This window comes from Exophiala viscosa, assembly GCF_022695815.1.
Source record: "Exophiala viscosa unplaced genomic scaffold EDD37scaffold_10, whole genome shotgun sequence".
Lineage (NCBI taxonomy): Eukaryota > Fungi > Ascomycota > Eurotiomycetes > Chaetothyriales > Herpotrichiellaceae > Exophiala > Exophiala viscosa.
In genome coordinates, this window is record NW_026944362.1 from 476,704 (window position 1) to 504,648 (window position 27,945).

At 51.4% G+C, this 27,945-nt stretch overlaps 11 protein-coding genes across 11 annotated transcripts; 7 read left to right on the top strand and 4 right to left on the bottom strand.

Annotated features, from left to right (window-relative positions):
- Nucleotides 1-116: 116 nt before the first annotated feature.
- On the top strand, nt 117-1,910 carry EDD37DRAFT_115511 (uncharacterized protein). The gene is made up of 3 exons (XM_062809272.1): nt 117-465; nt 604-1,474; nt 1,539-1,910. The coding sequence occupies exons 2-3, from the start codon at nt 616-618 to the stop codon at nt 1,712-1,714; spliced, it is 1,035 nt and encodes a 344-aa protein (XP_062667305.1). The 5' UTR covers nt 117-465; nt 604-615; the 3' UTR covers nt 1,715-1,910.
- Nucleotides 1,875-3,711, bottom strand: EDD37DRAFT_638065 (mitochondrial ribosomal death-associated protein 3-domain-containing protein). Its single transcript, XM_062817076.1, has 2 exons — nt 3,001-3,711; nt 1,875-2,942 (listed from the first exon to the last, which is right to left on the bottom strand). Exons 1-2 carry the CDS (start codon nt 3,632-3,634, stop codon nt 2,107-2,109), a joined length of 1,470 nt encoding a protein of 489 aa, XP_062667306.1. The 5' UTR covers nt 3,635-3,711; the 3' UTR covers nt 1,875-2,106.
- A 260-nt stretch (nt 3,712-3,971) lies between these two features.
- EDD37DRAFT_611937 (ribosomal biogenesis regulatory protein) lies at nt 3,972-4,728 on the top strand (the record flags this gene model as incomplete). The annotated part of the gene is made up of 2 exons (XM_062815320.1): nt 3,972-4,051; nt 4,119-4,728. The coding sequence occupies 2 exons, from the start codon at nt 3,972-3,974 to the stop codon at nt 4,726-4,728; spliced, it is 690 nt and encodes a 229-aa protein (XP_062667307.1).
- Nucleotides 4,729-5,332: 604 nt separating this feature from the next.
- EDD37DRAFT_115615 (RalA-binding protein 1) lies at nt 5,333-7,981 on the bottom strand. The gene is made up of 2 exons (XM_062809274.1): nt 6,318-7,981; nt 5,333-6,268 (listed from the first exon to the last, which is right to left on the bottom strand). Exons 1-2 carry the CDS (start codon nt 7,499-7,501, stop codon nt 5,440-5,442), a joined length of 2,013 nt encoding a protein of 670 aa, XP_062667308.1. The 5' UTR covers nt 7,502-7,981; the 3' UTR covers nt 5,333-5,439.
- A 1,448-nt stretch (nt 7,982-9,429) lies between these two features.
- On the top strand, nt 9,430-11,390 carry EDD37DRAFT_696849 (glycosyl hydrolase). The gene is made up of 2 exons (XM_062820144.1): nt 9,430-10,235; nt 10,349-11,390. Exons 1-2 carry the CDS (start codon nt 9,768-9,770, stop codon nt 11,288-11,290), a joined length of 1,410 nt encoding a protein of 469 aa, XP_062667309.1. The 5' UTR covers nt 9,430-9,767; the 3' UTR covers nt 11,291-11,390.
- A 199-nt stretch (nt 11,391-11,589) lies between these two features.
- On the top strand, nt 11,590-13,079 carry EDD37DRAFT_115651 (protein geranylgeranyltransferase type II). The gene is made up of 4 exons (XM_062809275.1): nt 11,590-11,764; nt 11,815-12,100; nt 12,154-12,730; nt 12,782-13,079. Exons 1-4 carry the CDS (start codon nt 11,648-11,650, stop codon nt 12,828-12,830), a joined length of 1,029 nt encoding a protein of 342 aa, XP_062667310.1. The 5' UTR covers nt 11,590-11,647; the 3' UTR covers nt 12,831-13,079.
- A 50-nt stretch (nt 13,080-13,129) lies between these two features.
- Nucleotides 13,130-15,187, top strand: EDD37DRAFT_115669 (uncharacterized protein). The gene is made up of 2 exons (XM_062809276.1): nt 13,130-13,882; nt 13,941-15,187. Exons 1-2 carry the CDS (start codon nt 13,428-13,430, stop codon nt 15,091-15,093), a joined length of 1,608 nt encoding a protein of 535 aa, XP_062667311.1. The 5' UTR covers nt 13,130-13,427; the 3' UTR covers nt 15,094-15,187.
- A 374-nt stretch (nt 15,188-15,561) lies between these two features.
- EDD37DRAFT_638071 (DNA mismatch repair protein msh3) lies at nt 15,562-19,048 on the top strand. Its single transcript, XM_062817077.1, has one exon. It carries the CDS (start codon nt 15,633-15,635, stop codon nt 18,909-18,911), a length of 3,279 nt encoding a protein of 1,092 aa, XP_062667312.1. The 5' UTR covers nt 15,562-15,632; the 3' UTR covers nt 18,912-19,048.
- A 126-nt stretch (nt 19,049-19,174) lies between these two features.
- Nucleotides 19,175-21,508, bottom strand: EDD37DRAFT_115672 (F-box and leucine-rich repeat protein 20). Its single transcript, XM_062809277.1, has 2 exons — nt 21,232-21,508; nt 19,175-21,177 (listed from the first exon to the last, which is right to left on the bottom strand). Coding segments are annotated over exons 1-2 (1,827 nt in total). The 5' UTR covers nt 21,234-21,508; the 3' UTR covers nt 19,175-19,352.
- A 15-nt stretch (nt 21,509-21,523) lies between these two features.
- On the top strand, nt 21,524-25,126 carry EDD37DRAFT_638075 (adenosinetriphosphatase). Its single transcript, XM_062817078.1, has 3 exons — nt 21,524-21,778; nt 21,831-24,456; nt 24,509-25,126. Exons 1-3 carry the CDS (start codon nt 21,727-21,729, stop codon nt 24,735-24,737), a joined length of 2,907 nt encoding a protein of 968 aa, XP_062667314.1. The 5' UTR covers nt 21,524-21,726; the 3' UTR covers nt 24,738-25,126.
- A 646-nt stretch (nt 25,127-25,772) lies between these two features.
- EDD37DRAFT_115693 (cyclin-domain-containing protein) lies at nt 25,773-27,490 on the bottom strand. The gene is made up of 2 exons (XM_062809278.1): nt 26,187-27,490; nt 25,773-26,130 (listed from the first exon to the last, which is right to left on the bottom strand). The coding sequence occupies exons 1-2, from the start codon at nt 27,363-27,365 to the stop codon at nt 25,888-25,890; spliced, it is 1,422 nt and encodes a 473-aa protein (XP_062667315.1). The 5' UTR covers nt 27,366-27,490; the 3' UTR covers nt 25,773-25,887.
- Nucleotides 27,491-27,945: the final 455 nt, after the last annotated feature.

The window sequence follows — 27,945 nt, forward strand, 5'->3', positions numbered from 1 at the left end:
ATGTGGACTCAGGGCAAGGCCGACCGCAGTCCGTGATGATGCTGCATCTTGTGTAGAGACCTTTGGCGGGATCGCTTCGTCTTCTCAGCCCTTGGCAACGTCGCTGGAATGACAGTCCTCTTCTCTTTATGGTCTCTGCAGAAATCGAGATCTGTACAATAAGCCGCGGCTTCTCATGATGACTTGGGGCCACGCTAACCTTTCGTGCCTTTCCCCAAGTGCTTGACAACCCCAAAGCATCACGTCAATTACCGAGGGTTTTTGAACCACCAACATCTCCGCTCCCGAAGGGCCTTTATCGGCGCACATCACTCAGAAAGGTTTCCCCAGGTACAGCATAGTAGGGTTTTCAGGGTCTCCCTTTATCTCGGTACACGGAAACCGTACCCCGCTCTCGCATAGGCGTACCGTACAAGGTTCACTTGCCTGGAGCTCCTGCTGGCAGATGATAGCCGAACTCCAACGGTAAGAAGCATTACTGGCACAATTATAAATCAGGGAGAGGAACCAACATTCTCTAACAAGTACCTGTTTTCACCCTTGTACTTGCGTATAACATCCTGTGACAGCTACACCTCGCTCCTGACACCATTGCGTCCACAGCAAATCCCAACCATGTCTGACTATAAGAACCTCCCGGACTTCGACAGCCTCCCTACCATCGACGGCGTGCCTCATCGTGCATGGGGCGTCTTCGACAAGGACGGCAAAAAGGACCACCTTGGTTGTGTCAACCTACTAACACCAGACGTCATCAAGGAAGCATACAAAGAAGCTCGCGAAGGCGTCAGCATCTCACTGAACTGGCCTATCGGCGCCCTGGCAAAGCCTGGCTTCGCTCGCAAAGGCCTCGTCCACAATCCCATTGAATTCAAGAGCGCAGATTTGCCGGGCATACATTGCTTCGACGACGAAGTCGAGTTCAATACCCAATGCTCCTCCCAATGGGACGGTCTCGTGCACTACGCCCATCAACCGTCCGGGCTGAATTACAATGGCATTAAACCTTCTGTCGAAGACTTGGTCCAGCATCATGGCAGTTTTGACGCCGATCGAGCCCTGCCCACTCTGAACCACTGGCACGACCGTGGAGGGTTCGTTGGTCGCGGTGTCCTGCTCGATTACAAGGAGTACGCCAAGTCCAAAGGTATCAAGTACGATTGCTTTGACTCCCACGCCATCACAGTCCAAGACCTTGAAGACGTCGCCAAACACCAAGGAACCACCTTCAAGCACGGCGATATCCTGATCGTCCGATCTGGCTTCACCGACGAATTGACCGATGCCTCTGCCGAGGATCAAGCGAAGAAGCTGGGCACGCACAGGACCGTCGGGGTCGAAGGCAACAAGGCGACCGCCCGCTGGGTGTGGAACCACCACTTCTCTGGCGTCGCAGGTGACGCTATCGGCTTTGAGGTCATACCGCCCAGAATCGAGGAGGAGAACAACCGCGAAGGAAACATTGGCGAGTTAGGTACGCAATCCGTCCTCTCCATGCTGGATATCGCACTATTCGAGGGCTAATCTCTCGAGCACAGTTCTGCATCAATATTTCTTGTCCGGCTTCGGCCTCAACATCGGCGAGTTATGGGACTTAAAGGCCCTGGGCGAATACTGCAAAAAGGCCGGTCGTTACGAGTTTTTGCTTACGAGCTGTCCACTGAATGTGCCCGGGTCCGTCGGAAGCCCGCCAAATGCTCTGGCTTTGTTTTAAATCATGCTGTAGCACGGCGCCGAGGAGGGCGAGCTGGCTCATAGTGGTGCATCTTTGGGGTGATCCTTCGAGCACAGAGTGGCGATGCAAAGTGTGTACCTTATACAGGGCCAGCATGTAGTGTGAACGAGAACAGTCAAAGACCAATGCGAGAAGAAATTCGCAGACTATATTGCGGCTCCGTGATATGAATCGTATGATATATGCAGGTACAAGAGATTCATGCAGGGTATGACCTCAAAAACAGGGGTGTCTGCATGCGTATAGATTTGCGTCTACAGCCACGGGGAATTGCCGTGCCCGAAGTCATCTTGACGAATAGAGGGTATAGTGGACGTCAGCATCATCCCCAGCTTCTGTTATGTGTAATGAGTCACTTCCTTGCAACTACATTACACCCTAATCCTGCTTCCCAACTTAGCCAATTCTCCAACCACTCCACCACCACTCAGACCTCTAAGCTCCGCAATCTTGCCCTCCGTAATATTAGCTTGCAACAAGCCACTCCGGACAAAATACTCCAGATAGGCCTTCGACTCAGGCACACTCAGCCCATTGACCTCGGTCAATTTGACGTTCTGCGACCCGCCCGCAAGTTCCAGGACATGCGCGTCAGGTTTGCTATATGGCGTGGGAAGCGGGAAGTCAGAGGACGTCGCGGAGATGCCTTGGCCACGTGCGCGCATCTGCTTGATCAGCACATTGAAGGTCGGATGGGCGGGCGTGTTGGAACCAGTAGTGCTGAACATGATCATGCCGCCGTTCGCGAAGGGCGTGCTATCCTGTTTCGAGAACATCAGATCCATGAAATGCCGAGCCAGCGTAAACTGCTGGGCGTGGATGATCTCGTGGTCGGCATTGCGATACTTCGAGGGACCCATCCAGTGGTCGATATTGTCGGCTGCGAAGAGGATTCGTGGCCGTGGATTGGCGCCCGGCTCGTTGAGCTCGCGCCAGAAAGCTTGCCAGACAGGCCATGCGAGGTTGTGATCGTCAGCACCTAGTTGGGCGAGGTCTTTCAACGTTGCTTTTTTCTTCAATGAGAGCGAACTCGGGACTTCGTGGTTGAGTTTAAGTGATTCTAGTACCGATCCGTTCGAGTAGACGGCACGTGTGAGCAGTTGTTGCGTAAGGTGCGGTTGGATATAGAGCTGTTCGTCTGCAGATGGTGTGCTGTCCGATTGTTTTAGAGGTGCATACGACGATGTGTTGTTGGTGAACTCCTGGGCTGAGGATTAAGTCAGCTCACCGAGACGATGAATGGTATTGTCTCGTCAACCACTTACCGTCTGGAACGTTAAGAACAACCCAATCCTTCATGTACGCCATGCACATGGTTTGGAGCGCAAGGATACTCTTTCCCGAAGCCTTTTCTCCCACCACCAAGTGTTTGACAGTCTTGCCATCCTGGGCACGGTTGACCTGCTCGATATCTTGCCCAACGGCATTTGTCTCATTTCGGATCAACGTTGCCGGCCGTCGAAACAAGCTCCAGTTTTGTGTTCGCTGAAATGCTTTCGCATCTCTCAATTGATCGAGCAAGTCCCCGTTCAAGCCCATCATTTTTCCCGTCAACTCAGGGTTTATCAAATTTTCTTTGCTCCAGTTTTCCATTCCATCGACCTCAAGCGCGTTCGTGTTGCTCAGCACAATCCGGCGTCGTTGAGCTCGCCGCTCTCCAACAGGGGGAAGCTTGGGGCGTTCTCTGGACTTTTTTTTCAGTCTCGAAGACTGTGACTCACGGTGTTTCGGTCCACCACTTCTTGTATTTTTGGCCTTGATGGGTGATGCTTCTCGAGCGGCGGAAGTATGAAAGGAGGCTGTTTGAATTTGCAGTGTCGCTGGTAAGGCGGTTCTGCTAGGTAAAGCCTGGCTTAGGCGGAGCCTCGAAAGGCAGCTCGTGCATATGGACACCGACATGGAGATCGAAGGGCAGCAACCTAGTTGCAGCGGGTGGTGCTGCCGATTGGCGATGAAGGTGCTTTTGGTTGGTATTGACAGTCGGAATGCAGATTGGAGTACTAGTATTCGAGGTTACTCGTTCGCGAAGCCAAGCAGGCTTAAAATGGCGGCAAAGTGTTTTCAAAGTGGGTATGGTCTTCTCCATCTCCCGTCAAAAAGGTAATCTCTTATCTAAAAACAGCGAATTGAAAAAAAGTTCGAGGGCATCAACATCTGCGGAGAAAAAGTACTCGCAACTTCTACTGTACTGCTAACCCTCAACCGCCTCACACGACCGCTCTCATAGACGGCCACGATGACTACAACATCCACCACCATGGCAGAAACATCCACCGCTTCCCTGCCAACCACATCCGCTTCGAAACCAGAAAGATTGTAAGCCTGGCGCCCCATATGTCGTCTCTTACCGCCATGCCATAACCCCGTACTAACTGCCATCCAGACCGACCACAGTCGACAAACCCACCCCCTACACCTTTGACCCAGGCTACCTAACAGCCACAGACCCAAACCCCCTCCCCAGCACATCAACACTCCTTTCCCAATCCTTCACCGAGCGCAACACTACCCTCCAAACCATCGCCCGCGAAGGCGCTCAATCCCTACTCAACACCCTCTTGACAACATGCACCATAACATCAACACCCGACGGTCTCGTCATGGCCCTTCCCCCACCCACAATTGCGCTTCCCAGGTGGAAACCCTTACCGAAACCCAAAGCGCCCACGAAATGGGAACTATTCGCTCGTAAAAAGGGAATAGGCAAGTTCGGAGGCAACTTGAAGGGCGGTGCCGCCCTCGAAGATCGTAAGAAGAATCTAGTCTACGACGAGGAGTCCGGGGAGTGGGTCAAGAAATGGGGATACAAGGGCAAGAACAAGCAGGCCGAGAATGAGTGGTTAGTCGAATTGGACGATGACAAACAGCAGAAAGAGAAAGATGGGGTCAATCCTAGAGCTGTATCTCGACAGGAACGAGTCGAGAAGATAAAGAGGCAGGATAGACGGCAGAGAAATAACGAGAGGAGGAGCAGAAAGGGCAAGGCTGGCTGAGATGTTGCGCGATTCTGTGATGACAAAGGGAAAAAAGATGGACATTTGGTTCGGCCCTATCATGGATTCCGACTGTTGTAAACATGAGAAGAAGAGGCTATGTGCGGTACCCGATCGCTGTCTCGCTTCCGGCCCCGTTACTGTGGACGAATCTGTTGGTTGCAAGCACAGATCAAAAGTCCGGCTGGACAGGAGACAGACATTGAACCGGCGGGGGCAAATGACCAACACAAAATGCACACAGGGTCGAGGAGCTATTGGGAGGGAGGGGGTTCGACCACAGTCGGCGAGCCTCGAAAGTACAGCATGCCGGTGTGCACTGGAAAGGAAAAGTCAATGGATCGTATAGCGTCTCCCATTGTCACGGATGTTGACCGTGACTTTATTCCAAAGCATCTCGATGGCCTCATTTGGACCACTATATCATACAAACGAGGCTCAACCTCAGTTCACCTTTTGCTCTTCTCCAAATTGACCCATGGCCTACTCTTCGCCTAAATCGAAAAGTGCAATGCAAGCATGAAACCTCCAATGCTGGTTTCCAAATCCGTTAGATATTACAGAAAATCTGGCCAACAGCCCGTGAGCCCCAATCGCCAGTCGCTCAGCACATGCATCACCTCAATGAACACCTATATTCATCATTCCCGGCCGCGTCTTCCCACAGCAGAAAAGAAAAGGGTATCGTAATGAACAGTAAAACAATCCAGCTTACATCCTGATTGGTGAGAGCCCAGTCAACTCCGGTAGCTTCTGCTCGAGGGACACTCTCGGAGGCTCTGGTGTGGTCACTCGTGGCACAGCGGGCACACTTTGGGCGGTTGCATGCCCGCTGTCGGATCTGTCTCTACCACTTGCTCCTGAAGATAGACTCCTTTGCTTCGTCTTCGGCGCCATCGACTTTCGTTGAGCGACCGCGTCTGCGCTTCGAGGAGGCGCTGGCGCGGGCGCTTGTTGTTGACTGCTGCCACTGGACGAGATGGCTCTGTCGTCCACGGCAAGATCCTCACTTTCGTTGACAGACCCCTCGCGTTCATACCTGTATTCCTCCTCGAGATATTCCTTCTCCGTCCAGCATCCTTGCCAACAGTTCGTCCAGTCCATAACTAGAAACTGGAAACAAAAAGCATCAATCTTCAGACATGGCTGAAAGCAGATGCACAGATTTCGATAGTCCATCTTGTTCTTGTCGGCATAGCTGTGAAGTAGACTCAAATGGCAGGTGATCGCGAAAAGGAGGTAATAGTTGAATGGTGGCAGCCTAGAAAGCTCGTCCTTCATAAGCTGAGGCGCTGATGTTGCGCCTGCGCATTGAGTGGCGACTTTGTTCTGGATAGACTTGGGAAGGATCTCTTCAGGTAATTCTCTTAACCATGACTTGAACATGGATCCGATTGTATTGATATCGTACAAGTCCGGCTCGTCAAAGAGGTTGATGTCGTACTCGGTATCAAATCGTCGTTGCCAATGTTTGACGTCTCGTCCACTTCCGGGAATTCGGTAAAGACCCTCTTCTTCAGAGCCATTCATGTTCAGATAACTGTTCGTTGTTAGTCAAGCACTATTTCCGTATAGATCGGTTGACATACTCGATGCATCGCCATGGAAGAGCAGGCATCCAAAACTCCGTCTTGTCCTTAGACAACTCCAAACGGCGTGCGATCCTAGTCTTGCGAGTTTGCTTGACCAGGGGCAGATTGATGGTGGTACACACGTAACTGTCATCGGTAAGGGGCTCATGCTCATTGCTGCTTCCACTTCTTGTGATCTTGCCAAGGAAACCTTTACCGGCCTTACCAAGTCGGTCACCCATGCCTTTTCCAGTATGTCCTATGTTGGACAAGATCTGTAGGGTTGAGCCTTCTCTGAAAGAAGACGAATGGGAGGATGACAGAGGGACAGTGTTATTCTGACGGTCTCTTCTGCCAAAGCCAGACTCTTCTCGGATTTGTCGATCTGCTGAGCGATTCCTTATGGCAATGCCACCCTCATTTCCCAGGACTTTGTCGCGATAATCCGATTTGAGCGGAGCGGTCTTTGGTGACGGCTCGAGTTGCTCACGAGTGTTGGGTTTCGTCTCGAGTTGAAGCTGGCTTGGGACTATACTTCTCTGTCGGGTCGTGGTATCCTCCAGCCTAACGGTTTTTGTTCTTGCGAGAATACCTCCAAATTTTGACCTTGCTTTTCTGTGGCCTTGGTTGATCTCAGGCGGGTTTCGTTGAATGGTAGGTTCTGCTACACTAGGATTGATACTGTTGGTGGAACCATTGACCTGTCCAAGTTGTGGTAATTCTGGAGTCGACTCTTGTTTCTTCACCGAATGCAGCGATCTGTCTTTCGAGCTTGTCCTACTCCTTGCATTCACCTTCTCCACGTTCACCTTTTCTGCATCTTCCTGGATGTTGGCTTCAGAGGGCTGTAGTTTGTGAGAGGATTTGCTAGCCATAAAATTCGAGAAAAACCCCTTTGACATGTCCCGTCCGTGCTTTGGGGACTGTGGTACTGGCGAAGGAGGAAATTCGGGCATCGCTGTGAATCTGGGGGAAGTAGGTCCCGACCGATAACCATCATTTCTGCCATCAGGAGATGCAGGTAAGGGACTCATCAACGCAGGCGTTGGCGGGCCTTGTAGATATGGAGATCCCGGTGCCGAACCTGGAGTATGGGGAGAGCCCGTCGACCGCGGACTCAGGGTCGCGGGAGTCAAGCCGTTGAGATCTTCATTGTTTTTCGGGGACAGGTTGAGAAACGGGAGACCCGAGGCTCTAGGCATGTCTGTATCGCCTGAGATGTCATTCACAGGGCCGACTGCAAGTAGCCGGCCGGCCTCCTGTCAGACAGTAACCACTGTGCCCCAGATCAACGGGACTTGGTATTCTCCGTCGGATGTATCGCCTGTCTGTACCACCTCTTTACAACAGCCCAAAGACCGTAAGCCTAGCTTTCCAAGGACTCTTGTGGTAGGGCGTGGAACGTGACACGACTAGTCTCTTGTAGGGACGGCGCTGTCTTTCAAGATTCCTGCTCTCGAAATCTGATGTCCGACTTTCCAAGCTTGTCCGGTCGTCTCCGAGTGGGAGTGGGCGGCAGTATTTATCCAATGGTTCTTGATTTATCGTAATCGTGATATTTTCTGGTGTTGGGGTCGTTATATCCTAGTGAGGCTGATCCAAAATGCCTCTGGAATTGCGGCGGAAGTACAAGGCCACGGTCGTCAAGGCTGTTGCGACGGCACAGCATTCATCGTAAGGCGTAAGGCGCAGAGGTGTCACAGGCAGCCAGACTGCCACAACGTTGGGAGGCTGCGTGAAAAGCGCTTGTTTCCAACAAAGGAGGAATCTGTTTTAGGTTTGAAGGAGCGACAGAAGAGAAGGCTGCCGATAGTTCAGGCGGCCAAAGGACCCAGCAAGAATGCCGGCGACAATCAAAAAGATGAATAGGACGCAAACCCAGCCCAACAAACAGTGATTATAGAGAGTATAATAGTAATAATGGTGTGGTTGATTGATCGGAGTAGAAGGGTGGATGCGTGTGTTGGCAACGTGCTCGTGGGAAGTGGAGGGTGCGGTCAAAAATGAGGAGTGGTGTCAGGTTCAGACCCAAGCGGAAGCGGTGAGTTGGAATGAGGACCCAGCGCCTGCGCGTGTTTCTGTCTGCGGTATCCGAAGTCGCCTAAGTTAAAGGAGGTGGAATACTTGTGGGCAGACCATCAGCGGAGAGTACCAGGTATGGCACTATAGACCGTGCACTCGTATTTGTGCAATGATATGCCGTAGGGAAGCGAATTGATGCCAGGTAGTGGGAAGTGTCAACTGCGTGCGTAGGTATACTGCAAGTTTACCTTTCAGCCAGGCTTTAGTGACCTGCAGGAGGAGGTTAGGTGGATGTTGCGTAAGACGCGGTTCAGTGGGGTTGTCGCCTGCAATACTACGACTATGGAGTACTCTGCGCGACTCGTTTGATAAAGGTCTTTATACAGGACCTATGAGCAATACTTGTGGTCACTGTTGCAACGAGCTTGGTGCGAGTAATCCGTCTTCATTCGCTAGGCTGAGACGTGAAGCACACACCAGGAACTGGCATGTTTGGCGTTCGCAAAACTCGGATTAGGCCAGCACGGTGCGTGAAAGACAAGCCAGGGGCAGAAACCTTCCCAGAGGTCGATGCGAAGCCAGCCACGGCTGGACCCGACGACACAAAACCGTCGAGCAGCGATCTACCTGGTTCTTGATACAATGATGCAGAAGACTGAAGAGCAACACATGCAATACCTGTACAGATCGCTGCTGTACGAAGTACATAAGTCTGTACTTGTTTGGCGATGTGCATCATGTTAGCGCAATCGAGAGCCAGCAAAAAACAGGGGTACCACATGTGGGTACTACTGCCAGGAATCCTCCCGACCCAGGCACCCAGCAAGCCAAAATGGAGCATGTTTCCCCGGCGGTGCAGTGGGTTTTGAGGCAACCTGAAACTGAAACTGAGCCTAGGGAGCCTCCCTAGCCCTCGGTATCTGCCTTGAAAGGTGGGACGTGAAGTCGGGGTTTAGCTTGCATTATTCAACTAATGCACCCGCGTGCACAGGCAGCAGTGATTTGCAATGATGTGCAGTCAACACAAGTCCATGCTCGCGCCAACTTCCGCCAAGCTACGTCTACTTCTAAGAGAGATGAGGTACTTCAGTGACGTTCAGCATCGACGGCAACAACCTACCTTTATGGGCACCATCATGGCCACAGTCCCAATCTGCAATGGCTCTGGTGGCTGCACCTCGTGCAAAGGAAAGCCGACATCCCGAAGACGAGGCTGAAGCGGTCATTCGAATCTCACTCTCTGTCGATCCAAGACTCAGCACTTGTCGCCGTGCCCCCGGAGTTCGAGCGGTGCATCACCAGGTGCATTATCAAGCCACATCTATTCCGTGAGAAGCCACGCGTCGGTCAGAATCGTCTATAAGGTAGGCGATTTCATTGTTTCTCATCACGTAAACCCAAGTAGCATGAAGGAGGGCAAATGACTTGAGGGTTTTTCCTACCGCTATGGTCAGGTATACTGTCTTGATTGCTGAAGACGCCGAAAGGCCCAGTTACTCCTTACTGCAATTCACATCTACGATGCTTTCTGACCTATGGCTACGCCTGTCGATTTTCGTTACTGATCGATCTCGAGCTGCCTTCCTGAGAGGAGCAGGTATTGTCGTGTTTGTCCTGCTGGTTCTCCTAACAATCATTGCCATTCCGCACTCGGCCTCAAACGTCAAAACGGCTTCACCATCTGAATATGCTGTCATACCGTCCAACTTCGCGGACCCATGTCTGCTGAGCGTGGATGGGATGTTCTACGCATTTGCAACGAGACCGAACCCCTCACTACATGTCCAGGTTGCAAGTGCAAAGGACATATCAGACTGGACATTGCATGAGGGATATGATGCCATGCCGACCTTGCCGAAATGGGCTCTGCAAGAAGGTGATGCTGCCGTATGGGCGCCTGAGGTTGTGCAAAGGGTAAGTTCAGATCACCCGAAGATACAGGACGTGGCTTGCAATACTTTACCGATCTTGGAGGAGCCATTGAAAACCCACCTGACTCTTGCTGTGCTAACAGCGTGACATGCTAGCCTGATGGGAACTTTGTTCTCTACTTCTCGGCCGCGTCGCAGGCCAACAGTCGTTTCCATTGCGTGGGCACTGCCACTTCTCCGAATGTGACTGGCCCATACACACCAGTAGAAGAGCCACTGACCTGTCCCTTCGACCAAGGCGGCGCGATCGACCCGACTTTCATCCATGACCGACGACAGAACACTTCCTTTGTCGTCTACAAAAATGATGGTAACGCCATAGGCTCTGGTGGCGCCTGCGCCAACCGCAACTGGCCTAACACGCCCACTTCATTCCAATTCAACATAGTCGACAACGAGGACTATACAACACGCATTGGAAATGATAGTTGGAATCCTCTTGGCAATGCCAGTTGGGTTTTGTTCAGTGATGAAAGCGATGGACCAAATATAGAAAGCCCCCAGATCTTCTACAGGGGAGACGCCATGGGAAGGTTCGCTGCTGCTGGTGACGATTCAGCATATCATTTGATCTACAACGCTGGCTGTTTTGCGGACGAGTCTTATCGCATCGAGCATATCGTCTGTCGAGCAACTCAACTGAACGCAGTATCTACGCAGTGGGCTAGCTACGATGCAACATATGTCCCCTTCTTCCGGGACTGCCGCTTCGCAGCGATGAAACCTGAAAATTACAAATCCTGGGGTCAGTCATTTTTGGGTTTGAATGATGGTGTTGGAAATCACTTCGATCTGCTCTTGAGGACCGGCATATTCAGGCAGCCTGATGGGGCTGGAGTGCAGCTATATGCACCGGGTGGACCTGCAATCAGTCAAGACGGATCATATATGGCTTTCCACGCCGATATAAGTCGGGACTGGTTCGAGGGTAGGAGCCCCGATAGGATTCGGGCCTTGTTCGTCGCCGAATTGGAGTATGGCCGTAAAGGAACCGGATTGAGGATTAAGCGACTAATCAAACCAACCTCAAAGATATGAGGCTGACCCTGATGCATCGACTAAAAATGCACAAGGCAGGAGCAGGGTGCTTTGGGATGAGATAGAAGGGATACCAAAATGTAAAATCATGCGGGACGTGGATTGAGGGGGTTAGCTTGCACTCTTGAATACCTAAGTTGGGCACCTACCTTAGGCAATGCACCTGTCCGCGGCCTAGGCTAGCCTACCGGGTTACTTACAGGCTGCAGTGATTTGCGCCGGTCTGTGCCAGCGCCAAGCAAAAAGAAGGCTAAAAGTACTGGACTTCAACGAGATGAGGTGCTGCCATGACATTTCGCCGTCGCTTGTGCCTTCATATCTTTGTTTTTCATTTCTGCCAACATCACAATCCAGTACATGGCTCTTGTAGCTGGGCCTGGCGTTGGTGGAACCCGCCCATCAACTGATCAGCTACCAGCAGAGCTAAGTCTCGTCGTTGAGAAACATGTCAGATATATTCAGAGTTTAGACACAGTGCGTCGGTGTAAGTCAATTTGAACCGTCAGTTATTGATCTCTGGCCAGCGAAAGGATGAACTCGACTACTGGTTGACGGAGCATTTGAGACTCAACGGCGTGTATTGGGGCCTAACGGCCCTTCATCTTCTGCGCCGTCCAGATGCATTGCCTCGTGATAAGACCATCGAGTTCGTCTTTGCCTGTCAGAATGAGGATGGTGGTTTCGGCGCTGCACCCGGACATGACTCCCATATGCTGTATACCACGAGCGCCATTCAGATCCTGGCGACAGTTGATGCCCTTTCCGAACTCGACACTGCACGAAGAAGGGGAAAGGAGCAGGTTGCCAAATGTGAGTATCGCGTAGCTCGGATATGTCAGACACAACTCATTTCATGTTTACAGATATCGCCGGCCTTCAAGATACGCAGACTGGCACCTTTGCTGGAGATGAATGGGGCGAAACTGATACACGGTTTCTTTTCTGTGCATTCATCGCTCTTTCAGTTCTCAATATGATGCACTTCGTGGACGTTGACAAGGCCATCTCTCACATCCAAGCGTGTGCAAATTTTGATGGCGGTTTCGGTACGTCCCCGGGTGCCGAGTCTCATGCTGGACAGATTTACACCTGTGTGGGCGCCTTGACCATAGCTCGACGACTTGATCTGGTGGACGTTGGCCGTCTGACTGCTTGGCTGAGCGAACGACAACGGCCTAATGGCGGGCTCAATGGTCGCCCCGAAAAACTCGAGGACGTCTGCTACAGCTGGTGGGTCTTGAGTAGCCTTGCCATGCTGGGAAAGCTACACTGGATCGATGCCGAGGCGTTGACCAAGTTCATCCTCAGATGTCAAGACTCGGAAGAAGGTGGCATTTCAGACAGACCAGGCGATATGGTGGACGTGTTTCATACCGTATTCGGAGTTGCAGGTCTGAGCTTGCTGAAATATCCAGATTTAGTAGAGGTTGATCCGACCTAGTAAGTGGAAAGGAGACATATTCCTTGTATAGGCTAACCTCATCTTTACAGTTGTATGCCCCGGGCAGTGATAAAGGCGTTGCCATATCATCAGTCTTGAGTATGCTGCGGTGCAAAATGCACCTCTTGCAATCTAATAACCCACTTGAAGTACTGCTTGAGAGATGGGATACAAGGCAAGAGAAGAACAACAGTCTACCATGAACTATATCCGCTTCAACACCTCACATTCCTCGCTTTGGAGGAACCATAGACATGGTGATACACCTTCCTACATACAAAACACCATAACGGCAAGTAAAGCCTCTGGGGAGGAGATTTCTACCTACCTAGGTAGATGTCGATGTCAGAGTATTGCTGCTGCATGAGGAAGAAAGCCGTGATTCGTGGTTGAGGGCGTGCTTTCCTGAATATACCGTGAAGTGCACTTTCCAACGCGCCTGACTTTCTCCTTCTCCACTTACTTTCAACTCCTACTTTCCTTAATACCTGTGTCTCTTTCACCTTTCCAACCACTACTCGATTTGCTACTCTACATTGTCCCTTCTCTCCTCTTCATCCTGCTTGTGCTGCAGGAGGAAGACAGTCTGCAAAGTTTTCATTGTCTGTTCTTGAGCGTCTTGACTTCCCACATTTGACTTCTTCGAGCTTGCTTTGCTGTTTCCTTACATCCTCCTCGCCCTGACTGTTCTTGGTCATGGACCTTGATCTGCTTGTTTGCAGTATTTGTCCCAAAAATCCTTCCTTCAGTGATACCTCCCACTTGCTCACTCATGTTGGCTCCAAGGGTCACCTATCTCATCTACACAAACTTCAGGTTCGGAGCCATCAGGAAATTGAGGCTGGTGTTCAATTGGCAACATACAATCAATGGTACCAGCATCATGGCCTTGCCCGACTGCTCTCTGAACGCATGGTCATGAAAGAGACCAAGAAGGCTGGAAGAAGAAAAGCTGCCACAAGCAGAGGTGCATATGTGACCGACCGTACCCCTGCTATCCCTGTAGATCAGACACTTCTGCTGCAGGCTTTGCCGAAGAAAAGATCCGCGAGAAGCCGGGCCCAAAGCCAGCAGAAGGCCCGCAGCCGTCGAAGCAAACAAGCCGTCGATCATGACAGCGACTTCGAGTATAGCCCTGTCAAACGGTCAAGGTCAGTGGTTCTGCTTTCCTGGCGATGGATACATACTGACAAGCCGTACCTCATTCAGGCCACGACGAGCCTACACCAAATCACCTGTCAAAGAGACCCAATCCTTCGATGACGATCTCCCAATTGGATATGAACCACTTGCTCTTGCCACCCCGGAGCACACCAAGTTGAAAGGAACCATTTGGCCAGGCATGGATTTGTTTGATGCAGCAACAGAAGAAATGAGGAAGAAGAGGAATCAACGAAAGGACGGTTCCGTGGTCAGACGAATGGAACGGCTGTCAGCCCTGGTCAAACCCACCGAAGTTGTCTACTCACCAGGCGGCAACATCAGAAAAGCAAGGCATATTGACGATCTGGAAGACGCAAGTAGCCTCATTGATGGTGAAACCCCTCTCCCGAAGCCGAAGCAGGTCCCGTCTCGCAAAAGACAGCCATTCGCAGAGTTGAACGCCAACGCTCCTCGACTTGTCAAGCGAAGAACTAAAGGCAAGTCTCCAAAGAAACGAGCTGAACAGCCCTTCGGCCCTGGAATACCATCGCTACCATACCTGCCTAGCTCTTCGACGGGCGACTCATTTGCTCTCGGATCTCGCTTCCCTGCAACTGAAGATGACTACGTGGACTTCAAATCTACCGTCAACAATGGCTCCTCTCGGAAGCGCTCAGCCCACTTCACGATTTTCGAAGACGGAAGTCCGGGTTACGGTCCAATCACTCCGCTAAACCATCATCGTAATCCCTTTCAAGCTGAACCTCAAGCACATCATCTCGGCTCTCGTCAACAGCTGCCAGCGGTATCTGCACCATGGCTTCGACCACAACACCAATCGGCCTTGCAACACACCACACTCTACGCAGCCCATAGACCCATGTCTCAGGGACTCCAAAGCTTCTGCGAAACAGCCAGTTCCAAGGAGAATGCTGCACCCTTTGGTTCATTCTATCCCGGACACAGGGAAGTCAATGCAAACCCGTTGTCATGGAGATCTCCCGAGCACGACGCTGCAGCCTTGGCTACCCCCTCAGAGTCGCCATTTGGCAACTTGTTCAATCTATTCCCGTTCGGAGGACATCATGACGACCCTTTCGTGACGGCCAAAAATCCTCTGGCGGAGGCCTTGGAACACTTCGACGAGGAAGAGTCTCAACCAGACATCAAGCTACCAATGGCTCGTGCCGAGACTTTGGCAGAGCAAGACCTCAAGTAGCGCGCGTTATATCCGCGGCCGTCACACTCCACAGAGATAGAGCAGCCATACTGAAGCGCGTTTGCAAGTGTTGCGGTCTGCGATACTACCACCTGACATACAGGATATAGGCGGCATACATAAGCTGAACTGGCTCACGCTCTCTTGGAAGATATGCAAATCTCAGTATTCCTTGCTTGGCAGCATCTTCACCAGAGCTGAGAGAATGGTGACTGGGAACCTAGAGTGCGTATCAATTCTTGGGTGGTAGCATATCTTGAAGCATGGCTTAGTATTTGGTCATTGAGACATAGATAGAGATTCACGTAGAGAATCCAACGAGCATATAGTAGTCATCTAAGTGTACGACTGTCGGTCTCAAAATCGATTTATCTTTTCGCCTCGTGAAACGCGACTGGACGCGTCTGCCGCAATTGACGCGGTCTCATTGGTCACAAGAATACTGCACTCTAAGTGACGACGATATGTATCGATTTCTGTGTACGGTGGTTACCGTAAACCCAAGCACAGCGGTGACACGAGTATGAGCATCTCGACTCATGGCACCCTTACAAAAGAAGCAGCAGACTCTCTCCTCGTTCTTCAAGAAACCGACTTCGACGCCACCGTTTGCCTCGTCTCCGCTTCCCGATGGCAACGATGATATCTGTCTGCCCACGGCCAAAAGACGGAAGATATCGCCCATCACCGACTTGCCACGTACTTTTCACGACGAAGAGAATGGAATCGACGAAGAGCCTGTGAGAACCTTGCGGCCGATAGCTGCCAATGGTCAAATAAATGCCACGACCGCAGTTGAGCCTCCAACCCCAGGCCGAACCTCGAAGTACATCTTCTCATCCTCGCCTCTACAGGAGAACCATGATGTCGAAGTGGTTGATAATGCCGAGAAGCGCCGCAGAGAGGAGCTTCATCGGAAATTCGTGAAGAAGTTGGGCAAACCTGATAGCATCGCTGAAATCAAAAGGCGAAATCGTGCATTAGAAGAGGACACTGGCAACGACGAACATGAAGATGCAGAGGATGAGCACGTGGAAGAGCCACCAAAGGCTTCAGCTCGGTCGAGAGTTGGTACGAAGAGGGGCGGCAACAAATTGACACCAATGGAAAAGCAAGTTATCGAGATCAAGAAGGCTCATATGGATACTTTGCTGGTCGTCGAAGTTGGCTACAAATTCCGCTTCTTCGGCGAAGATGCCAGGATAGCGGCCAAAGAACTGGGCATCGTCTGCATTCCTGGAAAGTTTCGATACGACGAACATCCCTCAGAAGCGCATCTGGACCGTTTCGCCTCTGCCAGTATTCCGGTCCATCGACTGCACGTCCATGTCAAGCGGTTAGTAGCTGCAGGTCACAAGGTGGGCGTTGTACGTCAGCTTGAGACTGCTGCCTTGAAAGCTGTTGGCGACAACAGGAACGCACCATTCGTCCGAAAGCTCACGAATTTGTACACGAAAGGTACCTACATCGACGACATTGAGGGTATCGAGGAAGATACCAGAGCCAGCCCCGCTCCTCAGTCTCCTTCGACTGGATTCCTATTGTGCATGACAGAAATCAATGTCAAGGGCTATGGCAACGATGAAAAGGTCCATGTTGGTCTTCTTGCTGTTCAGCCAGCTACTGGTGACATTGTCTATGACGATTTCGAAGACGGTTTCATGCGAAGCGAGATCGAGACGCGACTTTTACATATCGCTCCTTGTGAGTTTCTAATTGTTGGCGACCTTTCAAAAGCGACGGAGAAGCTGGTTCTGCATCTGTCAGGGAGCAAGACCAATGTATTCGGGGACAAGATCCGAGTTGAGCGAGTTGCGAAGGGGAAGACGATGGCCGCCGAAGCGCACAATCACATATCCTCGTTTTACGCCGAGAAGCTGAGAGCAAGTCAATCTGACCAAAACAAAGCAGCGAAGATATTCGATAAGATCTTGGGTCTTCCTGAAAATGTCTGTATTTGTCTGTCGGCCATGATCAACCACTTGTCCGACTATGGACTTGAGCATGTCTTCCAGCTTACGAAGTATTTCCAGCCATTCTCTGCACGCTCACACGTGCTGCTGAATGGCAATACCTTGACGAGTCTCGAGATTTATCAGAACCAAACTGATCACAGCACAAAGGGAAGTCTTTACTGGATGATGGATCGGACGCACACGAAGTTTGGCGGCAGACTGCTTCGGAAGTGGGTTGGCCGGCCCCTTCTAGATCGTCGACTGATCGAGGAGCGGTTGGATGCGGTCGAGGAAATGCTTGACACCGACAAAGCAATTGGCGTCGACAAACTGAGACGGGTCTTGTCCAAGATCCGGACAGACCTGGAGAAGAGCCTTCTAAGAATATATTACGGGAAATGTGCAAGACCGGAGCTGTTGAACGTTCTTCAGTCAATGCAGTTCCTGGCCACCGAGTTCGCATATGTGACTGACGCAGCTTCCACTGGTTTCGAGTCTCCCCTGATCTCGTCAGCCATGACTTCGCTGCCGCTGATACTGACCGAAGTCCTGGCATACCTTGAGAAGATCAATCTGCAAGCTGCAAAGTCAGATGATAAATACGATTTCTTCCAGGATGCTGCAGAAACGGACGCCATTACCGAGCACAAGATGGGCATCGCTAGTGTCGAGCATGATCTTGACGTGTTTCGCACAGCGGCGGCTGAAAAACTGGGCAAGAAGCGACCAATCGACTATGTGACCGTGGCGGGAATCGACTATCTGATCGAAGTTGACAACAACTCTGCCACCATCAAGAAAGTACCTGCATCGTGGATCAAGATCTCGGGCACGAAAAAGTCGTCTCGATTCCATCCACCTGATATTGTCACACTCATTCGAGAACGAGATCAGCACAAAGAAGCCCTCGCAGCAGAGTGCGACAAAGCATTCAAAGACCTACTAGCGGACATCAGCACGCAATACCAGCTATTTCGCGACACGATCCAAAGTCTGGCGACGCTCGATTGTCTCCTGTCGCTAGCCAATGTCGCGTCTCAACCCAGCTACGTGCGGCCAACCCTCACTGACCAGATCAGGCTCGACGTCGAGGGCGCTCGGCACCCGATGGTCGAGCAGCTCCTGATCGACGCGTACGTGCCGAACGACATCTCCATCGCGCACGATCAGACACGAGCCTTGTTGGTTACTGGGCCCAACATGGGCGGCAAGTCCTCGTACGTACGGTCCGTGGCGCTGATCAGCATCATGGCGCAGATCGGATCGTTTGTACCTGCCAGCTCGGCGACCATGGGCATCTTAGATGCAGTGTTCACGCGAATGGGCGCCTTCGACAACATGATGTCCGGCGAGAGCACGTTCATGGTCGAACTCAGCGAGACGAGCGACATCTTGAAGCTGGCTACGGAGAAATCCCTCGTTGTGCTTGATGAATTGGGCCGCGGGACCAGCACGCACGACGGTGTCGCTATTGCGGCGAGCGTGTTGGATTACTTGGTCCGCGAGAAGCGCTGTCTCACGCTATTCATCACGCATTACCAGATGCTTGCACGGATGGCGTCGGGATTTCCGGCCGGTGAATTGAAGAATGTGCATATGCGGTTCACGGAGGAAGATGATGAGAATGTCACGTTCTTGTATGAGGTTGGCGAGGGCGTTGCCCATAGAAGTTACGGCTTGAATGTGGCGAGGTTGGCTAATATCAGCGAGTCGGTGATTGAGGTTGCAAAGGGGAAAAGTGCTGAGCTTGAGACTACTACGAGGGCGAGGCAGATGGCTGGGCTGGCAAGCGTGCTTGTTGGAGACAAGTCGAGCGACGCGGATAGGCTGGACGCGGTCATTGAGGGGATCGAGATGTTGTGAGTGCTGCACTTGTAGCGCTTGTGTCGACAGACGGTCTTGCTGGAGAAGGAGCATTGGTATTGCCCTCCTGAAGGACAATTCGACATCAAGAGAAGATAGGGTTTATGAGTCTGTATTTGCAGTGAGTAATAGTACGATAGTACGATTGAAGAGCAAATTCAATAGAGAGAGCTGCATGTCTAGAGTGTCTGCATACTTCCATCGTTCATTTCTGCCATGTCTATAGGCTCGACGCCCTTGTCACAGCAAATGCCAAGGCATGGCAATTTCGTCTTGATGGTATACCTTGACGTCTCATGCTTCGTGAAACCATCCACCAACACCCATTGCCGATGCTGCACAGTAAACACCATCGCTCATTCGTGCCGTCGTCATATTGATACATATCGCACCCTCATTGCTTCATGCCAACGGAGATTGTCGTGACCAGTGCATGTTCGATCACATCTCCATGTAAGCGTCACCTTCTCTGACAATGCTATCCTGCGCATTTGGCAAGCCGACCACAGCAATACCCGCCGGGATCACAGCACGTCTTGCATTGAAGCAGGCAAAAACCGCCAGTTTCGTCAGCTTGGGACAACTCTTGAAGATACCAATCATGACCACCTCATCCACTTGCGTCACGAATGAGAGGTCTATGTCCTTGATTTCTGGGTACTTCTTGAGCCCGTCGAAGACATCCAGCAGCGCAGTGTGAGCGATATGACGGCACGACTTGAGGTCCAGATGCTCTAGACGTGAGCCAGAGTGTGCTATCAATGCCGCTAGTGCCAGAGAGCCGAAACCGATGGGATTGTCCTGGGGGCCTTCTGGGTTCATGTTGTCAATGTCTCGATTATCTGCGAAGTCGGCATGGACTAGTGGTGGGAAAGGACTGTTGTCGTCGAAAAGACCAGCAAAGGCTTCGTCAGAGCACAGACTGCTTCCTCGAATACGAAGTTTGCTCAACTTGCAGCATATGTTCTTGATAGCTTCAAGGACGGTGTCATCCAGCTCGGAATACTCTTCGAGACAGAGTGTGCGAAGATTATGACCAACTGTAGAGATCAATTTAACAAGACATTCTGCGGACGTATCCTGTGCCACGGCGAGGGTCAAATGCTCCAGGCTGGTGAGACCACAGAGAGCGTCGATCGACTCTTGGGTCATATGTGAGCAGGACCTCAACTTGAGTCGTTTCAATCCTCGACAGTGTTTCACCAGTTCCTTGACGGTATCGTGTCTCAGTGAGTCGTTTAATTCTGACAATTTCAAGCTCTCCAGCTGAGGCCCAAGTGTGCGGAAGAGTGTGATCCAGGCATCATCTGAGACAAGGTTGGTTGCGCCAAGTTGTAAATGACGAATCTGCTTGCACTTATCGACCATATACAGAAGCACATTGTCCTTGAATTGACCTGCAAATCGTAGATTGACGAATTCCACATTGGGCATGTATGCGAAGATCTTCTGAAAGTCCTCCTTTTCGAGCTTGCCGCAGTCGTAGACATTGATTCGATCAACGTCCTGTCGAAGGAAGAGTTCGAGGACACGCGGTGTGAGGACTCTCTGCTTCGACAGAATCTGACTCAATCGATCCAGGAGATTCTGTGGCATATCACCAAACTCGTCAATGTCATGGACCACATTAGCCACCCGACGGACACAAATGTCAACTAGGCTCTTTGACCCAGACTTGACATCACCCATCAGTCGGTCGCTCTCGGTTTGCCGACGTCTGCCTTTTGGTGCGACGGGCTTTTTCTTGTTTGCTTTTCCCTCCTTCTTCTCTTCATCTTTGAGTTCCTTGCTACACTTGGTACACAAGAGACCGCCGTCAGGGCCTGTTCGACTGTATGGAGTCACGGTGAATCTCTTCCCACAAACCTCGCAATTGTCGAGCTGTCCAGGGAGCGGTTTCGACTTTGCAAGCATGGCTGAGGCGAGTTCGTTGTCATCGTCTTCGTAGTCACTTCCAAGTTCTTGCTTTTGCTCGAATTTGCGACGCTTGAATTCTTTGCTTTGCTTTATTTTCATCAAAGCCTTCTCTTCCTTTCTCTTGCGCTTTTGACGCTCGACAGGATCTTCACCATCATCATCCTCTTCATTTTCCTTGTTCTCGTTCTCTGTCTGGCCTTCTTGCTGCTCGGCATTATTAGCATCTTGCAGACGGCGCTGGTAGTCAAGATGAATCTGTTGCGCGGAGATATTGTGGGACGCAAGGAAGTCTGTGAGTGCCGATTGAGGCCCACGAATTCGGTTCGCGGCAGCAGCACGTCGGTTCGCCCTAAGGTCGGTAAGTACTGTACAATGGTTGCACCTCGGAGTTCAAAGAACTTACATTGTGCTCGGTGGCAACCGTAACACGGCACTGTCCACAGATTGTTATGGAGAGAAACTCTACAGTGTAGATCAAGTGGTAAAGGATGGAAAAGAGGTCACGACAATTGTGAAAAGACTTGATCGAGAAAGCCTGAGGCAGTTGATCTATATGGTTGTACAAGTACAAGTACAATGCAGGCAGCGCCCCACTGGGTCTTTCACTTTTTGATCCGATCTTGCAGGGTTCCGGAGGAGGCGGCGCGAGATAAAGTGAATGCATGATTAGCCCGGTTCGCGAATCCCCGTGACCAGTTTGGTGTCAGACGCAGCTATCGCCCCTTTATCGGCAGCTCACATCATTGTCAGACAGTCATCATTCTTTGACGCGTTCCAGGCACCGATCCAGGAACTGCCTGATTGGACCCTGAACTCGATCCTCGATATCAAAGACTCAAAAATCTCCCTTTTCCTCAACCATCCCGCCTCACCATTCTACTCTAATTATCAGACAAAAATGGGTGCGAGAGGCCGGCCAGTGAGGTCGTCGACCTCAAAGGCCGATTCCGGCGAGTCTCTTTGACACCGATCTATTCATTACCTCGTGCTAACAGTTCGCAGTTTCCAAGATCGCCACCCCAGAGCCATCCCTGCCAGCGTTCAAACGAACCACCAAACGCAGCACCCGAGCCTCACAAGTCACGGAAATCCCAGACTCAGATGACTTCGAAGAGATCATAGAGGTCAAATCCTCAGTCTCTGTCTCAAAAGGCACTTTTAAAGGTGTCTTCGTCCCCAGCAATGGGTCGACAATCGTTAATGCTAGCGCAGCCGTCTCCGACTCGACTGCTCCTTCCTCCATTGCCGATTCCCTTGAGTCCGCTCTTTACGAGACGCCGGATACAAGCGCCGTCCCTACTCCGAGTGCCCTCGAACAACTTGCATCAAGATCCAAAATCGGTGCTACGCTTCGTGCTGCAGAGCTGGAGTCATCGGAGTTTGCTTTGAGAGGACGATCCACAAGAAAGCGAACTGCCACTCAGCTTGACGATGAGGAAGAGAATGTAGACGCACAACTCGCTGCATTATTGCAAGCAGAAGAGTACGACATGGTGGACGCTAGCCAGGATTCGGATAGTGAACCACTGTCAAAACGCCGCCGCATCGGTCTTCAACCGTCTCACAACGAAGCCATGGTAATCGACGATAGCGACGACGATTTACCATTTGCGAGACGTCCCAGAACGAGGCTGGCTTATGAACCTTCTAACCCGCCAAATGTGTCTGGACCGCCGTCATGGGGGAATTCCGAACTCTCTTCGCTTGCATCCCTGGACGAAACTGGAATGTCCGATTATGAATCTGTCGACTACTCGGTCACGCCTTCTCAAGCCAGCGAGGATGTAGAAGACGAAGATCAAGACCGGGCCGCCATGCCACCACCTGTCGCTGGAGGCCGAAAAAAGCGGAGCAGACGACGTGCAGCTTCTCCTATTGAATGGGATCCGTCCAAACGACGCCAGAAGCGAGAGCGTAAGAAGCTCGAAAAGGCTCATCCGGAAATCAATTCCATGTGGGACGATCTCAAAGATATTGCACCCATCACACCTGTGCCTGCCCAGCAACCTGCCGGCATCAATCGTACACTCAAAAAGTTCCAGCTCGAAGGTCTGGATTGGATGATCAAACAAGAACAATCTCAATGGAAAGGAGGTCTCTTAGGAGACGAGATGGGTATGGGCAAGACAATCCAGGCAGTCAGTTTGATAATGTCCGACTGGCCGGCCAAAGACCCTTCTCTCGTCGTGGTGCCGCCTGTCGCCCTCATGCAATGGCAAGCCGAAATCAATGATTACACCAGTGGGAAGCTCAAAGTCCTCGTCTACCACGTATCTGCCAACCCCAAATGCAAACTTCTCACCAAAAAGGATCTGAAGAAGTACGATGTTATCATGGTCTCCTACTCCGGTCTCGAGTCCATGTTCCGCAAACAACACAAAGGTTGGAGTCGCGGCGATGGAATCGTCAAAGAGGACAGCATCTTGCATTCCATCAAATACCATCGACTCATCTTGGACGAGGCACACAGCATCAAGCAGAGAACTACCAGTGTGGCCAAGGCATGCTTTGCTCTCAAAGCAGACCACAAGTGGTGTTTGTCCGGCACTCCTGTCCAAAACCGAATTGGAGAGTTTTTCTCTTTGCTACGCTTCCTTGAGGTCTTGCCATTTGCTTGCTATTTCTGCAAGCAGTGTCCATGTAAAGAACTTCATTGGAGTCAGGATGTGACTACCAAGATGTGCAACATGTGTAAGCACAGCGGCTTCAACCACGTTTCCGTCTTCAACCAAGAAATTCTCAACCCTATAACTCAGGGCGATGATACGGAGAGAAAGCGAGGTCTTGAGAAATTGCGTCTCATCACTGATCGCATCATGTTGCGACGTATGAAGCGCGATCATACATCTTCCATGGAGCTTCCACCCAAAGAAGTCATCATTCACAATGAATTTTTTGGTGAAATTGAGCGCGACTTCTCTCAGAGTATCATGTCAAACTCCGCTCGAAAGTTCGACACCTATGTCTCTCAAGGTGTGATGCTGAACAACTATGCAAACATCTTTGGTCTGATCATGCAGATGAGACAAGTTGCAAATCATCCAGACTTGATTCTTCGAAGACACGCCGAAGGTGGCCAGAACATCCTAGTGTGCTGCATCTGCGATGAACCTGCCGAAGAACCTATCCGATCCAAATGTCATCATGAGTTTTGCCGTCAATGTGCCAAGTCATATGTCCAATCCTTCGCTGGCGGAGGAGGCGACGCTGACTGCCCAAGATGCCACATTGCCTTGAGCATCGACTGGGACCAACCCGAAATCGAGCAGGATGAAGACAACGTCAAGAAGTCGTCAATCATCAATCGAATTAAGATGGACGATTGGACCTCGTCGACCAAGATCGAAATGCTCGTCTACGACCTCTACAAGCTCAGAAGCAAGAAACAAACCCACAAGAGCATTGTCTTCTCTCAATTCACATCGATGTTGCAGCTCGTTCAATGGCGTCTCCAGAAATCTGGCTTCAGCACCGTTCTGCTTGATGGCAGCATGAGTCCAGCCCAGCGGCAGAAATCCATTGATCACTTCATGAACAACGTTGACGTCGAAGTCTTTCTCGTGTCGCTCAAAGCCGGTGGTGTCGCACTCAACTTGACTGAAGCCAGTCGAGTGTACATCATCGATCCGTAAGTTTTTCTCTGTCATTCAGCGTTCATCAATCACTAACAGTCCTCGCAGATGGTGGAACCCAGCTGCGGAATGGCAGTCTGCCGATCGTTGCCACCGAATCGGTCAACGCCGTCCTTGTGTCATTACTCGCCTTGTCATCGAAGACTCCGTCGAATCCAGAATGGTTTTGCTTCAGGAAAAGAAGGCCAATATGATCAACGGCACCGTCAACAATGATCAAGTCGCTCTGGACAAGCTGACCCCGGAGGATATGCAGTTCTTGTTCCGGGGAAGTTAGACGAATCCCTTCAGATAAACACGGACGGTGCTAGCGATGATGTGGAAGAGGGCGCTGCAGGCTCCTGCTTCTCGAATGTGCCACGAGTCATGATGATCATGCTTTTTTATGATTCAGCAAACGAAGCTGTACACTATATCTTCATGGGAGTCTAAGGGCTATGAGTGGATTGCGTTACTCATCGGGGTGGGCCAGGGTCGGTATTGTGCTGGGCTTGGTGCCTTCTATTCTTTTATCCAGTGTATCATGAAGAAAAAGCGATTAGAGCTTATGCAAAACATACTCAAGATAAGAGGCAGGCATAGTAGAAACCATATCACAAATGCCCCATTCGAGTCTATCGTGCCTCGGTGGGTGATACGAGACGTTTCGCATCGGACTGACAGTAACGAAGTTCCAAAGTTCGTTCCAATTTCTTTCTATGTAGTTTGATTCATCTCGGTCGTCCATTCCACGATTCCTGGTGCCTGTCATATCGGCCAGGCCACCGAAGAGTGCTTCGTTGCTCCACCGCTCTATCAGCATGTGCGTGCCAGACATTTCATTACCCTGGGGCACACGCCGTCAACCCCCTCCCTGTACAGCCCACGCCCAGACAGGCGCTCCTGCTACCTCGTATGAGCATATCAGCTCGTCAAAGACCCCGCGCCCCAGAACACAAGAAAGGCGATAACTGCGTGCGAAAGAACTCTATCAAGGACTCGTCTGGAGAAGCTTCGCCACTGACGTGCCGCCCAAGAAGCAAATTGAGTGAGCGGAAAAAGACCAATAAGCGTAAGTAAACATCGCGAACGCCGGCATGTGGGATAGATAGGGCAACAAAGATGTTGTCCAGAAGAGCCATAGCTCCGTACCAGACCCGATAGGATCGAGGTAGAACGCGACTGAGCCGAAACCAGAGCCATGAGGAAGACGAACATCGATTTGAGTTTTGATCATATTGATTGCTGATTGACTTGACTGAGAGAAATCGACTCGGAGTAAGCGCAGGTCGTGATGATATCGCAGTGGTAGTGCGAGTCCCCCAGCGATAAGCGTAAAAAAGATCCAAGCTCGCTGATACATGAAGCACCGTTGTTGTTATGGACTCGAAACATTATGAATTTCGCACAACCATGACTTGTGCTTTCGGTGGTGCAGATAGGTGCGGCTAAGATCGTGATCCAGCCTGTGGCCGCATGTACATGCCGTCTGCTGAATGCGCTGGTGACGGTGCCGCACCTTGTGCAGCTTGAGCAGCCTGCTGCTGCGCGACGAGTTCTCTTGCGTAAAACTCAACTAGCATGGTGCCATACGCTTCCAGTTCTTCCACTGGTACCGATAGTCTAAAGTCATTGAGAAGCAAGAATTGAAGTTCGAGATTGTTAAGTTCAGCCAGCGGCAGACCTCCGACCTGTAGTCGAAATGTCAGTAACTGCTGTACACGCAGTCCGCGCTTGTCAGACTTACCTTAGCGTATCTCGAATTCGTGTAAAAGACGTCTGAGAAGAATTTACTGGCACATGTGACTCCAGCAATCACTAGGCGGTGGATATTGTAGCTGTCCACCACGAAGAATTGGGACAAGTCGCCTGGTGTACCAGGTTGTTGTGATAAGGATGGATTTGATGGGCCAGTGGAGGTCGCTGAGGTTGGGGCACTGATATCGTGATGTTCTTGAGGACTATCGACGTTCATGGGCATGGGCGAACGGCCTGCCGGTGTCGATGATTCTGGAGCGGTCGCAGGCGAATCATTAGGTCGTCTGTTACCATGTCCCAGAAGGCCTCGGTTGACCATCTCTGTCATGCGGTCGAAATAGACCAGAAGACTCAGGAAGACTTCGTATGTGGTCGGACAGTACTTATGTATCCGGCTCAGATAACTCAGGATAGTTATTCCTGGAACATTCTTCCCGTGAAATGCCAAAACGCAAGATGCATGGGGATTTAGGTGGCTTTGTTCTTCCGTCAGCGGAATCGGTCGATGATGCTCGTGTTGCCTGTCGTTTGTGGTGGTAATTCTCGTGAGCAGCCCTGCGACCATTTCGATGATGTCCGTTACTGGCATTGCACTGATCTCATATTGTCTTCCCGAATCCGAAAATGTGCTGGACGAGCGTCCAAGCGTAGGCCGCGCCAGATATTCCTCACTCGCAAAACTGCGTATGTGTGATAGGTCCCTGACTTTGATGCGGCTAGGGGACGTGGCTTCGGAGCCGCCTAGAGATCTCGTCGATCGGTATGTGGGCTGTAATCGTGGCGAGGGTGGTGAGGCTGTCACGACTCTGGGGTCGCTCGATAGAGGAAAGCCTGACTGATCGAAGCCGCGGCTGTGTTGGTTGACATCTTGTGGATGATATGAGGGCTGAGGGGATGCGGAGGACCGAGCACTTCTTGGCTCATGTTCTGTAGGATGCGATACTGGGGTAGATGTATCTTCCGCGGGTTGGTGGATAGTAGGAGTGGTTGAGCCGGCTGATGCGGCGCTTTCGTCTCGCTGGCGTATTGCCGTAGAAGCAGATGCGCTTCTCGCTCGCGACGAACCAGTCGAGGCCTCGTCTGGATGAGAGTTGCTGTCGACCATCATGTGGTGATAGGGATGCTGACCGAGTGCCGGCGCCACTTGGCTGATCACCAATGAGCCCATCTCAACCGGTCGCGTCTATTGTCTGCAATGAGGTATGTCAGTGACTGTCTTCATCGGGTACGCCAAAGCAGCTGTGCCATCCAGAACGAGTATGCCAGGTCGGTTGACAATATACAGCCCGATCAAGAGTGTCTTTTCGCAAAGGCAGTGCAGTCGCAGACAAGTCGACCCACAAGAGGGGCGTGAAGCAATTTCACCTGCATGCAGCTGCGAAAACGCAGCGTGTCACTGCAAGGCTTTAAGATGCAGACTACACTCCCTTTTGCTGTGGTTGAACATGCGGCAGGCACCTGGACGTCGGCCGGTTGGGCAGGGTGGGAGCTAGCATGTGCTTGATGAACGCGGGGGACACGAATCGTTCGTAACGTACCAAAGACATGCCGGAGGTCGTCTGGGGTGTTCGAAGGTCACTTGTCGCGTGTAACTCGATCACCCGAGACAAGGACTCCGATACAGCAACGGAGAGGGAAGAGTGAATGATATAGTGAATCTGGTAAGAACAACCAAGGAGTAAGAACCAACTAACGGGTTGGATCGTGAAACTACAACCAGCAGATGGACGCCGGGCGACGGGGGCATT

What these genes read in the sequence shown, in the direction of transcription:
- EDD37DRAFT_115511 (XM_062809272.1), top strand. Translation starts at nt 616, where the DNA reads ATGTCTGACTATAAGAACCTCCCGGACTTCGACAGCCTCCCTACCATC. An exon ending in AGGAAACATTGGCGAGTTAG is followed by an intron (nt 1,475 to 1,538) that starts GTACGCAATCCG and finishes TCTCGAGCACAG; the next exon opens with TTCTGCATCAATATTTCTTG.
- EDD37DRAFT_638065 (XM_062817076.1), bottom strand. Translation starts at nt 3,634, where the DNA reads ATGTCGGTGTCCATATGCACGAGCTGCCTTTCGAGGCTCCGCCTAAGC. An exon ending in TGTTCTTAACGTTCCAGACG is followed by an intron (nt 2,943 to 3,000) that starts GTAAGTGGTTGA and finishes CTTAATCCTCAG; the next exon opens with CCCAGGAGTTCACCAACAAC.
- EDD37DRAFT_115615 (XM_062809274.1), bottom strand. Translation starts at nt 7,501, where the DNA reads ATGCCTAGAGCCTCGGGTCTCCCGTTTCTCAACCTGTCCCCGAAAAAC. An exon ending in CTTCCATGGCGATGCATCGA is followed by an intron (nt 6,269 to 6,317) that starts GTATGTCAACCG and finishes AACAACGAACAG; the next exon opens with TTATCTGAACATGAATGGCT.
- EDD37DRAFT_696849 (XM_062820144.1), top strand. Translation starts at nt 9,768, where the DNA reads ATGGTCAGGTATACTGTCTTGATTGCTGAAGACGCCGAAAGGCCCAGT. An exon ending in CGCCTGAGGTTGTGCAAAGG is followed by an intron (nt 10,236 to 10,348) that starts GTAAGTTCAGAT and finishes GTGACATGCTAG; the next exon opens with CCTGATGGGAACTTTGTTCT.
- EDD37DRAFT_115651 (XM_062809275.1), top strand. Translation starts at nt 11,648, where the DNA reads ATGGCTCTTGTAGCTGGGCCTGGCGTTGGTGGAACCCGCCCATCAACT. An exon ending in ATATTCAGAGTTTAGACACA is followed by an intron (nt 11,765 to 11,814) that starts GTGCGTCGGTGT and finishes ATCTCTGGCCAG; the next exon opens with CGAAAGGATGAACTCGACTA. An exon ending in GTAGAGGTTGATCCGACCTA is followed by an intron (nt 12,731 to 12,781) that starts GTAAGTGGAAAG and finishes TCATCTTTACAG; the next exon opens with TTGTATGCCCCGGGCAGTGA.
- EDD37DRAFT_115669 (XM_062809276.1), top strand. Translation starts at nt 13,428, where the DNA reads ATGGACCTTGATCTGCTTGTTTGCAGTATTTGTCCCAAAAATCCTTCC. An exon ending in AGCCCTGTCAAACGGTCAAG is followed by an intron (nt 13,883 to 13,940) that starts GTCAGTGGTTCT and finishes TACCTCATTCAG; the next exon opens with GCCACGACGAGCCTACACCA.
- EDD37DRAFT_638071 (XM_062817077.1), top strand. Translation starts at nt 15,633, where the DNA reads ATGGCACCCTTACAAAAGAAGCAGCAGACTCTCTCCTCGTTCTTCAAG.
- EDD37DRAFT_638075 (XM_062817078.1), top strand. Translation starts at nt 21,727, where the DNA reads ATGGGTGCGAGAGGCCGGCCAGTGAGGTCGTCGACCTCAAAGGCCGAT. An exon ending in GACCTCAAAGGCCGATTCCG is followed by an intron (nt 21,779 to 21,830) that starts GCGAGTCTCTTT and finishes AACAGTTCGCAG; the next exon opens with TTTCCAAGATCGCCACCCCA. An exon ending in CGAGTGTACATCATCGATCC is followed by an intron (nt 24,457 to 24,508) that starts GTAAGTTTTTCT and finishes CAGTCCTCGCAG; the next exon opens with ATGGTGGAACCCAGCTGCGG.
- EDD37DRAFT_115693 (XM_062809278.1), bottom strand. Translation starts at nt 27,365, where the DNA reads ATGGGCTCATTGGTGATCAGCCAAGTGGCGCCGGCACTCGGTCAGCAT. An exon ending in CGAATTCGAGATACGCTAAG is followed by an intron (nt 26,131 to 26,186) that starts GTAAGTCTGACA and finishes TTTCGACTACAG; the next exon opens with GTCGGAGGTCTGCCGCTGGC.